Source organism: Penicillium manginii (genome assembly GCF_028828005.1).
Source record: "Penicillium manginii strain IBT 31320 chromosome Unknown utg000007l:1.0-2284322.0:1.0-2285126.0, whole genome shotgun sequence".
Lineage (NCBI taxonomy): Eukaryota > Fungi > Ascomycota > Eurotiomycetes > Eurotiales > Aspergillaceae > Penicillium > Penicillium manginii.
The window spans coordinates 1,347,919-1,360,455 of record NW_026643108.1 but is presented as its reverse complement, the minus strand read 5'-3'; the positions used below and the strand labels follow the sequence as shown (position 1 = coordinate 1,360,455).

Genomic DNA, 12,537 nt, shown 5'->3' with positions numbered 1-12,537 from the left:
GCCCTTTCGGTTCAGCCGCCGGGCGTTAATAAATTGTGTGTGTGTGTGTGTGTATAAGTTGTCCAAGGAGGCACCGCATTAGCTAGAGCATGTATATTTAGATCAGTGATAGTTGCCCTTTCGGTTCAGCCGCCGGGCGTTAATAAATTGTGTGTGTGTGTGTGTGTGTGTGTGTGTATAAGTTGCCTTCATAAGCTTACTACTAATATCAATGATAGATCGAAGTCATCTCTTACGCAGCCGCTTCGGTCTTGCCAGAATGCAGCGAACAGCAATAGCTAACAACGTAAGGTTTTATCAGCGGCAATTTGGAGAGTATTCATCCTGTGCTGACGACTCCCTGTATAAGAAGGCAAAAGTTCGATCACGAGCCGCTCGATCTCCTCTAAGTCATCGGGGTGCGTTGCCTCTGCCTATTCCCATGGCCGGGCTGCATTTTGGATCTCAGGGCAGATGTTGTTTACTTGAGGTTTTATTTTTTCGTGCTCTCTGTCCGTCAGAAAAGATTGCTGATGTCTCCTTCTTGCCGCAGGACAAATGCCAAACTGGCACCCACCACGACCGATCCGCAATTTCCCATAGCCCTCAAAATCAAGGATGCACGACTAGCCGGCCACTGACCCTCATTGTATTTCTGCTTTGCTGTTTCAGGACACATGCTCGAAATGCCCAATTCGCTTGTGCAGATGGAAAAAATCCAAGGAGGCTCAGTTCCCTTCGATTAGCATATGGTAGAGTTCCAACATATTTCCATCTCTCCCAGCTTCATCCTATTTGACCAAAGGTTAACTGTCATTCTGTTAGCTTGCGTATCCCGACGGTCCTGCACCTCTTGTCCCATATCCGATTTGAAGCCTCGACGACGGCATCATCCGGTCCAATGCTAGGCCAAGTGAGCTATCGCAGCACCCAGGGACAACGAAGAGAAGCCGAGCATCGACGGCCACCGAGTAAGACCATGGTCTCTCCGGGAATAGTATTAACCAGTAAGGAATTGAGCTTCTGGCCACAGTCTGGGGGATAGCTCGGCCAGGCCCGGTTGCAGCTGAGCAAGTGACGATGCAGGCCGCAGCACTGGATCTACCACAGATCTCTCGCTGCGAGAGCAATCGTTTCAGGTCAGTTCCCAATTTCAACGTAGATCAAATACCATGAATCTCTCCTCCTGGCACTTTGTCCTGACACGTTGAAGATTTGCCTGGCGCACGAACAGCAAAGACGAAACAGCTATGTCTTGGCAGATTTTGCCAACATCCATTTCCCGCGGTACGGACTGATTCTAGGCCCTCGTGCACGTGAGATCGAGCTGACGCCTGCTACCTTGTCTCTGATTTGTCTATGCTGATGCCAGACTATATTGATGGCAAGTCTGTACCACCCACATTCACCGGAAATCATGCTGACGTAGGCAGTGGAACATAGCCCTGGTTCGGCCGTTCCCACGAGTCCGATCGGGATATTGTATTGTGGCTGTTATTGGGAATCATCTAGGCTGCGAGCATGGTGAGTTGCGAACGACCATATCGCGCCAGCTGCTGATAATTGATGTTAGATCGTGTGTATCCAACGGCAAATTGCCTTGGCCGTGTCCTAATGCAGCCAGCGATTCAAAGCTGCCGCCATGGCCTATTTCATGAACGAATTTGGCGAGTATGATCTCATCACTACGATAGATTGGAGCCCAACTAACCATGTTGTCAGATCGCTGATATCAAGATGACTTTTTCCTCCCAAACCTGGCCGCGAGCCGATCGGATGCTCCCTCTCCGATGTAACCACCAAACGCCACGGACTCAACAGCAGAAGCAGCCTCGCAAAGCACATGGCCAGCCGGTTGCTTCTGCGGCCACAAATTTCTATTACGGATTCAAGAGGTATATAGCTAGTTTTTGATGCAAGACGGAGGAGACTACGGGAACACGGCAACGGGATCCGCATTCGTTGGGTCCCAATTAGCGAAAATAACCAACTGCTGGGCCTGGCGAAAGAGCAGGCTAGGGCCGCGACCCAAGAACACGCTACCCGCAAACACAAAGTCCAAGAGTGAAGTCAACCACACTGAATATCGCACGGTCCCAGGCCGCAGCCAGCAAAGGCCTGCTAGAGAACGTAGGGAGACATTCCAAACTTGTGGATATAGCGCTTCCAGGGAAACACAATCGACAGCTGTACGATCCATTGTCGTGGAAAGAAGCGAGCGTGCTGGCTCAACTCCGGACTGGCATGGCTAGACTAAATGGATGTCTCTATCGGATCAACGTCACAGAGACGGATCAATGTGCATGTGAACAAGCAAGAGAGACCGTGGAGCACTTCCTCTTTCGATGCCAGAAGTGGACCACGCACCGGACGGAAATGCCGCAATGTACCCATACTCACCGAGGCAACATATCTTTTTTCCTAGGTGGAAAATCGCCTTTGGATGACCAGAACTGGAAGCCGAACTTGGAAGCAGTGCGAGCCTCAATACGGTTTGCAATCGCCACGGGCCGACTCGACGCCGCGTAGCCATGTCGACGAACACAAGTGATACACTTCTCCCATACTAACCCACACCAACCACCTCGTGCCGGAGACGGTAGACGCGCTTTAATTGCCGAGAATAGGATGTTGAACACTTGAAGAAGCGCCTTCAAGCCAGTCTACTCGCCTTCAAGTCAGTCTACTAACAAAATACTAACCCACGAGGACACGCTACGATATTGACAGCTGAGATGACATATACTGAAAGGAGCCATGTATGGGCTCTAAGGAGACACAGCATATACTAGGACATGTATTGGTAAATCAGTGATAGTTGCCCTTTCGGCTTAGCCGCTGGCCCTTAATAAATTGTGTGTGTGTAGTCGTCATACTAAACACAGTTTGACTAAAAGACCAGACGCTATACAGACAACCAGATATTTGCCAAGCCTCGGCCGGGATAAAACACAACACACATAGCCGCCAGGTGCGTCGTGCTTAACCTGTTCCCTCCCTTGACCTTGCTAACCCCAAGCAACTCCGCTGCTTGGTGATGGCTGAAATCCACGACGACCACCGGCGAAGTGTCGTCGAACTCTGTGGGGGTGATTGGTAGAGGTCTGCTGAGCTTATCGTTATCAACGAAAAAGGTGCGGAAGAAGGCCATGTCCATATGAAGCTGTCAGGTTTTAGCTTAGGTTGATTAATGGGAAAGAATTTTGTGACTTACATTTACAACTGTTCGATTAAGCGCGTACTTGTTCAAAGCCAGTGCGGCCTTGACGCAGTCTCCAATTTGCTTCTTGTCCATCGAGCAAGTTCCAACATCTTTGACGATTTTCTTAGGTTTGGATGGTGAACGGGCCTTCTTTGTTGGTTTGCTCTGGCCCGCTGCGACGGATGAAAGTGTGCGCTGTGTTCGTTAGCTGCACGCGTCTATCGAAGTTACTTGAGATGGATCGATAACCTGCTTTTCGTGATGCGACCATGTCGTCGAGCTGGTGAAGAAGCCGATTCCGGGATATGCAAGGAAGTGAAAGAAAGAGCGTGAGGGAAACGTTTTAGAACATACACAACGCGCTGGGAGACGCGTAGTTGAAATCAGACTCGTCTAGTCCGCGTAAGCTAAAAATATTTACCACTAAAATGCCTCTTCTTAGATTGTCGAATCAAATTCGATAAACCACTTTGCTCCCGGCGCTGACGACCCACTTCTTGTCCCACCCAAATTACCCCTCATCCCGGAACACCCTCCCTCCCCTCCCTCCTCTATTTACATCCACTATTGACAGTTATCTTAATAGTCATAATACCTCCGTATTCCGTCAACATGCCTTCCAACCAGGGATATAACTAGACCTTGACAAGACCCGTAACGGGTCAGGTTGAAGGCCAGGACCCGAACCCAAAACCCGTCAACCCGTGTGTTGGCTTATTAAGTGATGCTTCAGTGTTCATGTTATTGAAGGAGGTTGATTGTCTGTTATGTTGTCTAAGATACAAGTGAAGTGTGAGGTAGGTGAATGTATGCACGTGATCCCAGCCTCTTATTATCTCAGCGACCAGGATATTCCAACACGCCCCGCCCCGACCCGTGGGGTGGGTTTTCCTGGGCCGGGTTCCAGCAGACCGGGGGTAAAAAAGTAACGTGACTTTGACCCACCTTCGGCGCCTTATTTTTCCGCGGTTTTTCCGTCTTTTTAGCCCCCGGTGCAAATCGATTCTCACCGGGGGTAAGAATTTCTTACCCCCGGTGGGTCTGAATAGGTCGTTTCTATTGGCTGCTAATAGATATACTAAATTTGACGGCTACGATATACTACACCTAGTTTTTGTATACCTAAGAACTTCATTAACATATCGTTTACATATGTCCTACGTAGATATAAGAAGCAGCAGCGCTATTAGTTGTCGCTTCTGCCTTTGAAGTAGTAATTCGCCCACATTTGGAAGGTACGCGCTTTGTGCTGTGGATGACAACAAAGGACCGATACACGATATATATACACAACATCACCAGAATTTCTCCTCCTCTCTTTTTGATCTCCCTCTCCATCTCTCTCTTCATCTCTCTCTCCTATCTCTTTCACATATCGACTACATATCCTTTACTTTATCCAAGATGGCAGATCACACGTCCTTTGCAACGTTTTCCGGTCATCAACTCCCTCGTGCCTTTTTCGAGGCACCTGGAGTTGACGATGCAGTGAATCCCCATTTCAACCTGGGATATTTCCATGGTTTGATGAATCTTTGATGAATCCTAAGCTTTTGAAACATATACTAATTGTATGTAGGGCCTGTCATCGATCCGAATCCAGGATGGCGACCTGCTGTCGCGGGCAACAATGCGAGATACAATATCAGTGCTGCTGATATCGCGAACCCGAATGACCAGCCTCCTCATGCGCGTCTGCTGTTGTCAAAGATGAATCTTCTTGTCTGTCCAGTGGTGGAAATTGAACCAGCTCATCAGTGCGGTATGACTTTCGAGACTCAACCTGACTTCCGCCGTCATCTTCGCATGGTTCACCCAGGCTGCTGTAAGTCGAACCTATGCTTTACATATGCTTTATATATGGGGAGGAAACACTAATTGATTGTAGTTCGCAACCCTGACCGGAGACGAATCTCAAATCTCGAAAGGAACAAGGGCACGCTGGCACTAATCGCTTACATCCGGTCCGGTGAATGGCGTGAAGATTTGTTCATGAATGAACCGGGTCGCGGACCAGCAGCCAGTGTTGTCGGATACTGGGCAGACTGCATGTCAACTATTGCTCGCAATGACGATAAGTGGTGTGATGAGTTTGGGCTTCTTTATCATCGTGACCAGCATCCCGTGGCCCCAACCAGTGGAGGCCGGAGCCGACGCGTGAGTTATTGTTGTTGTTTTCATATGCGATTCCTATGCTAATCATATGTAGCGCGGCCAAAACCCTCCTCCTGCTCTGATCCCGTTCGTGAATCTTGCGCAAATTAACGCTGGCGGCTACGATATGGATTTCGCTTCTGATTCTAATGTTGATGTCAACGATAGTGATAGTGACGATGAAGGTAACGATGGGAGCGACAATGATAACAACGAGGATATTGATCGTAGCCGTTCTCAGTCACCCCAGCCAATCTTGCGGATGGGTTGTTATCAAGTAAGACGTCCTGCTCCTCCTGCCGAGGAAGAAGATGAAGTGGAATCAGCGCAAGAGGATGAGACAGAGGTTAGCAGCTCTGATGGCTTTGATAATAACGGCGGCAATAGTGATGGTGATAGCAATAGCGGTGGTGCTACTAGCGTGTGAAGAGGATTTTCTCATATTCGTACTTTATGATGAACTTAACGAGTTATTGATCAATTCAATTTTATTCTTATGCAAAAGATATTCTATTGATATGTCTTTATTATCTTGAAAGTAGTCGAAGCTCCTCCCGAAGTCGTTTATTCTCCTGTCTTGCCTTGAGTATTGCGAGTTGCTCGCGTAACTCTTGATTCTCTGTCTCTACCTGAATTCTTTCGTAACTTTGAGATTGTTTTGGTGTAGATCTTGACGTTGATTGGGACTGAGGACGGGAAATAAGAGACTGAGACTGAGATAGTCTGGATCGGGAGAAAGCATCGATACTAGCTCAACTCCGCACGGGACATACCAGGCTGAATAGATATCTTTATCGAATCGGTAAAGCCGAAAGTGATTTGTGTGAATATGGAATTGAGCGTGAAACAGTCCCGCATTTCTTGCTTCGATGCACACAGTAGAATGAACAACGTCGTGCGCTGAGTGAAGCTACGGGTCCGAGCTTCGGTAGTCTGTCGCAGATGCTAGGAGGTAAACCTGGGGATGTAGAGAACGCAAGTGAACCAAATGGAAGAGCATGGAAACCCGACATCAAGACTGTCAAAGCCGTCATCGCGTTTGCAATGGAGACGGGACGGTTGGCCAATAAAGGGTAAGGAGTAGGAAGATCTGAATCGAGGACCGCGCATGTGGTGATGCTATCAAATGTACATATCCTATGGAGCAGTGCACACTAGCTTGGGGGCTACATACGACCTAAGGTCGTGAAAAGCCTGAGGAATAAATAAATAAATAAATAAATAAATAAATAAATAAATAAATAAATAAATAAATAAATAAATAAATAAATAAATAAATAAATAAATAAATAAATAAATAAATAAATAAATAAATAAATAAATAAATAAATAAATAAATAAATAAATAAATAAATAGTAAATGCGATAACTTAGAACTAGTCAGTAACTAGCACAAAACTCACCGTCACTGTCCGATTCATGGCTGATTCATTCCCTAGTAAAAGCCTTTGCCCCCCCCCCTGAATTAGGGTAACCCTGGATAAAGTTGCCCCATATTTTCAGATTCACTTAGGTATATCATTTGGATGAGAATAACTTTATGAAGATAGAAAGTGGGATTGTTCTATTCTGGTGGGGGTGGTCCTACCGCACTAGCAGAAAGACGGTGGGAATGAGCCTAAAAGTCAGAAACACAAGCGCATATGGGCTTCTAGACTGGCAGCTTGGCACTATCCGAGGTAACCTAACCATACAACGCCAGCCAAGGCCGAGATCATCTAGTTTCGATTGCGAGATCGTAGATAATAAAATAATTCTCCCATGAAAAAGAGTGTCCCTCAACACAATCTCCTTTACCCACATACGACATGTCCTCTGATACAACCGAACTGTCCACCTTTAATGTTAAACATAGATCTGTCATGGTACTATATAATCTTAAATGGTCGAATACGGAATTGATTATTTTGATCTATTTCTCGTCCAGGCAAATTTGTTCCGAGGCGCTCCAATGCTTGCTATTGCGTCGAGGCTATTACCGTTCTAAATGTGCTATTGAGTGCAAACTCGTCTCAATGGCTCAGCAGCATCCATATCTAAGAAATTCTAATGGACGCCGGGATTTGATTGCCGTTGACCACTGGATGGACGACTTACTTGGAAGCAATAAGTTGGTGAATCTACAAATTCAATTTTCAGCGGATGATGCTGAAGATGTGGCACGTGTACGTTTTCTTTTTTAAGTTACTTGTACATTTTTTCTAACTACCTCCTGCTCAAATAATAGTATCAATCACTTGACCAACCCTTGGAATCATTTAAACGCGACCTTTGCTTTAGAAGCTCGTCGGATGATTCACGCGAACATCGCTGATAGCCATTTGTGTTGAAAACCCTCAGTTTATGGTGGGCAATAGAGGCAACTCGTTTTTTATAGCTTTTATGACAAAAATTCATCATTTTGTACCTCAAAAGCCAAAGGAAGGTGCCGATCAAACCCACATAGGACCGACAGAATGCTCAATGTGGGCTGTCCGCCAATTTGATTCCCTGTATCAGCACTGCAGAATTACCTGATAGTTAAGCTGAGGACATGCCTCTCCTTCAGTTGAGATCTAGGTAACAGCCCATGTCATGAAGTAACGTTCGGCCCAATACTGGTGCCACCACCTACACCATTCAGGTGATTTTCCAGCTCCCCCGCCAAGAGACACCTATATTCTATTGGGTCATGTCAGCGCATCGAGTGGTATTTTACCACTAGCAAGCGATTGATTACCCAGTGTCAGCGCATCGAGTGGTATTTTACCACTAGCAAGCGATTGATTACCCAGGAACCCACATTTCTTTGTGTTTTGTATGGTAAATTGGTTCAACTAGCAACCTCGGTGTAATAACCACCGAGTATACGCACATACGGGGGGTATTTCAACCTGCCCTCGATCGCATGCTTATTTCGATTCAATCAATCAATCATTTTATCCTGAATTGGTTCCGCTTGATCTCATTCGTCCTGAATGCATACTAGTCCATACGCTTTTAGCAAGTGCTGATATGAGATTAATGCATGAGTAGTCCGTATCAGGATGACAGTACAATACCATAAATACACGTGCTCCAACACCAGCTGACTACGCCTTAGCGCTAAACCTGAAAGGGAGAGAGAAACATAACAAATTGGACCCACTTTAACCTATTTTGGACTTCAGTTTCCCAAAAAGTCGACTCCCTTTCATTTCACATCTGCCTGCCTGTACGCGACAGCCTTTTGGATTTTGACCATACAGAATGCGCGGCGAAGTACGTGCCAACCTATTGCTGCTCAGGGTTCTCCATGTAAATGGTGTTGCCCTCTTCTGTTTCTTTTCCAGCCTTGAACCGCAAAATACGGACAGCCCAAAATTCCGGTGTGGCTCTCAATACCATTATTGTATCTAAGGCCACACAAACCCCTACAGGAAATAATGGAAACCCATATACTGACTCATTAGATCTGCCATCTTCACATAGGCCAGGCTGGTACCCAACTGGGCAATGCTGCCTGGGAGCTGTAAGTCTTGATTCTCTTGCAATTCATTCTGCAATGACTCACTATTGATTGATGATATAGTTATCTGCTCGAGCATAATCTTCTGGCTGATGGTCATATCAATCCTGATTATGTCCAAGAACTTGACCAGAGCGGCTCGTATGAGACATTTTTCACCGAGACTGGCAATGGCAAATACGTCCCACGCTCCATCTTTATCGACCTTGACCCTTCGGTGCGTAAAGAGTGGCAACCAAGTTTAAATGAAATTCAGACTGATGAAATTGCGGCGCTATAGCCCATTGACGAGATACGCACTGGTACCTACCGCCATCTGTTCCACCCTGATCAGCTGATAAGCGGAAAAGAGGATGCGGCTAATAATTGTACAACCCCCCGAGATCTTGAAGACGCATACCAAAAAAAGCTAATGTATATTAGATGCTCGAGGTCATTATACTGTTGGCAAACTGCTCATGGAGGGCGTTGTAAACCGGATTCGCCGCGTGGCTGGTGTGTATATGGGAATCCTTCCTCTCGTGGCTTTGATATGTAGACTAATTTCCTTCCAGATAATTGCACCTCTCTTCAGGGATTTTTGCTCTTCCATTCCTTTGGCGGCGGAACAGGTTCTGGTCTCGGTGCACTCTTGCTCGAGCACCTTTCTGCCGAATATTCCAAGAAAACCAAACTAGAATTTGTGGTTTACCCGTCCCCGCGTGTGGCAACTGCAGTGGTGGAACCCTACAATGCCGTCCTCTCCGCACACGATACTATTGAGAACTCCGATTGCACATTCCTCGTTGACAATGAAGCTGTGTACGATATCTGTAAGCGCAACCTCGACATTCCTCGCCCTGGGTATGACCATCTCAACCGCCTTGTGGCCCAAGTCGTTAGCTCTGTTACTTCCAGCTTGCGCTTCGATGGTGCCTTGAATATCGACTTAAATGAGTTTCAGACAAATCTTGTGCCGTTTCCGCGAATTCACTACCCCCTCATTTCGTATGCTCCTGTCATATCTAGCACCCACAGTGGCCACGAGAGCTTCAAGGTCAAAGACTTGACCTTACAGTGTATGTGCCTCCTCTCCATTTAATTCAACTATGCTTCGTACTAATTACTTGACAGGCTTTGAATCTAAAAACCAGATGGTTGTTTGCGATCCACAGAATGGCAAGTACATGGCTGTTGCCCTTCTGTACCGAGGTGATGTCGTGCCTCACGATTGTACCCAAGCTATGGCTCACATTAAGGCCAAGGCCTCTTTCAACTTGGTTGAGTGGTGTCCAACCGGTTTCAAACTGGGAATTAACAACCAAAAGCCCATGAACGTCCCTGAGAGCGAGCTTGCTTCTGTCGACCGCTCGGTTACCATGCTCTCCAACTCCACCGCCATCGCCGCGGCATGGCATCGCCTTGACTACAAATTTGACCTCATGTTTTCCAAACGTGCTTTTGTCCACTGGTACGTAGGTGAGGGCATGGAGGAAGGAGAGTTCTCCGAGGCTCGCGAGGACTTGGCTGCTCTGGAAAAGGATTATGAAGAGATCGCCAGTGATACTCTCGGCACGGACGTGGATGTGGGCCTTGAGTACTGATTACTCCTTTATTTTGTTATTATGATTTTACATCTACAGTTTGTCTCTCTACGAAAGATCTTTTGACGTTCGTATCTCAACATTTCCATTCCTATGGTATCTCGCTCGAGTTGGGATTTAGATCTTATTTCTCAGATGTTAAATCAGTTACCATTTTACAGCCAACCCTAATTTGTCTTTTTGCAGTCGGCCTCCTAGTTTTCATGGAGAGGACTCTGGTAATTCTGATATTCGTGACTGGTATTCTGAAATCCATTATTCGCCGTCTTACAAACATTACTGGTGCCAGGCACGGCGCAAAATGGCTGAGGGATGCTAGCGTGTTGCGGGCGCTCGGTTCCAGTGTTCTTTTCGGAGATCTCGGATGGGTTATGTGCAGATTTTAGAACAAATTCGGCAGAGTCAAAGTAGGTACGGTGCTGCGAAATATTAGCCTTCCAACTCAAGAAAGCTGTTTAGACTCCGAACTCAACCTTTGATCCTTCGGAAAATAGCTTCTCTCGGAGAGGAACAACGCCGTAGCGCCGAACTGCCAGGGCGTTTCTGTCGAAGGGTGGCTTCGATAATTAACTGAAGCCTGTAACTCACAAATTTGTCAGAAAGCTTACTTTAAAATCTGTGTGCGCTTCATTTTCGCCTGGCATATTGCAGAAAGGGTTGTAGGGAAGAGATTACTTACGGGTGGGACATTGCTTTGTCTATAGAAAGGTGCTTTCTCACCTAATACTTTGCCCGGCATGATGTCATGCCACCGCCTGTGACTCATTTCGTTGAAAATGGGGGCAATAGCGTCAGGATCACGTGGCGTAAATCGAAACCTTAAGATTGTGTTCCATTGATGGCAACTTCTTCTTGGAGTATGAGTCGCTATCCAGATTGTCAAGGGCCCGAAAACATGGTTAGCTAGCTACATGGTGGGGGCAATAAGCAACGAGCTTTCCCCATCCTGACAATATCTTTTAATGGGTAGTGCCCGTGCATTTTCAGAAGCTGGCTCTTCAATATTTATTCAATATTTCTATGATACAGAATATTCGACGAGTTGCTATTAAGAAACGTACGCAGGCATGTTCCATCATCAACTTTACCATGTACGCATCATGGCGTTAGCTCGAAACAAGGTTACGCTATCCGCAGATAAGGGTTCCTGTTATACCCCGAAGATGAGAAGGCAAAAGCCTTCTCAGGCATACATTTACGTGAGTAGAAAGAACGCAGACTACAAACAAAGTGGGTGTGACGTCACTCTGGATATACCTGTATAGTAGAATAGTAAAACTGACGACGTGTCTGTTTTAGAAATCCCAAAGTCGGCTCCTGCAACCCCCGAAGCGAAAGGAGAAAGCCATAAATACGACAGTCTCAAAATATACCGGGAAGGACCCAACACCGAAAGTGGCGAATTGGATCCTAAATCCGAATCGAAGGAAGTCAAAAAACATAACAAATCCGTGGCCGATCGAAATGGCGACCATTAGCTCTACTGATTTGGAGTGGCTTATTCATCCTGTATGGATCTACCAGTTGCAAAACGTGACCTCTTTTGTACTTGCAATATTATTTTGATCTGCCTACAGGACAATAGACCCTACAAATATTCCGGAGGAAGAGTTCGGGAGCGGAGGGTTACTAGGGCCTTGCCGAGGGAGTTCCTGATACCCTGTACCTACTCATAAAATGCCACTTATATCACGAAAGCTATGGGTCTGGCTACCGGGCGACGTACTCCGACTGAGACCTACAAGCGTGGGCAAAGCCCACCACGAAAGTGAAAAAAATTTTTATGACTGTGCAGACTGGGCCAAAATCGGCGTGCGGATAACCCAAGAAATGAGTCCACAAAAGAATGATTGTATATTAAGGGGCCTGGTGAAAAAGAATCCGTGCAGAGCTGCGATCCTACAATGCCAGCCCGCTTAGCTCCATTCCCTGTCTTTAGCTTGACACAGGGGATGTTTATAACTTCAGATGATTACAATGTCACAGTCGAGCACAGCAGGAATTCTATAGCTCTTGTGCTGAAGCCATCTGTCAATCCACAAAATTTCAAGAAGCGTAAGAAATGAAGATCGGTACAGTAAGATCAGGCGGGAGAACAAGGGACTGTATTGTGAGATGAGGCTGTACAGATC

At 46.4% G+C, this 12,537-nt stretch overlaps 3 protein-coding genes across 3 annotated transcripts; 2 read left to right on the top strand and 1 right to left on the bottom strand.

Annotated features, from left to right (window-relative positions):
- Window positions 1–2,884: 2,884 nt before the first annotated feature.
- N7533_010426 (uncharacterized protein) lies at window positions 2,885–3,274 on the bottom strand (the record flags this gene model as incomplete). The annotated part of the gene is made up of 2 exons (XM_057107076.1): window positions 2,885–3,142; window positions 3,194–3,274. 2 exons carry the CDS (start codon window positions 3,272–3,274, stop codon window positions 2,885–2,887), a joined length of 339 nt encoding a protein of 112 aa, XP_056956293.1.
- Window positions 3,275–4,585: 1,311 nt separating this feature from the next.
- N7533_010425 (uncharacterized protein) lies at window positions 4,586–5,762 on the top strand (the record flags this gene model as incomplete). Its single annotated transcript, XM_057107075.1, has 4 exons — window positions 4,586–4,703; window positions 4,761–5,006; window positions 5,070–5,338; window positions 5,391–5,762. The coding sequence occupies 4 exons, from the start codon at window positions 4,586–4,588 to the stop codon at window positions 5,760–5,762; spliced, it is 1,005 nt and encodes a 334-aa protein (XP_056956292.1).
- A 2,801-nt stretch (window positions 5,763–8,563) lies between these two features.
- Window positions 8,564–10,405, top strand: N7533_010424 (tubulin alpha chain; the record flags this gene model as incomplete). The annotated part of the gene is made up of 7 exons (XM_057107074.1): window positions 8,564–8,575; window positions 8,767–8,825; window positions 8,886–9,039; window positions 9,103–9,190; window positions 9,246–9,317; window positions 9,377–9,880; window positions 9,936–10,405. 7 exons carry the CDS (start codon window positions 8,564–8,566, stop codon window positions 10,403–10,405), a joined length of 1,359 nt encoding a protein of 452 aa, XP_056956291.1.
- Between the last annotated feature and the right edge of the window lie 2,132 nt (window positions 10,406–12,537).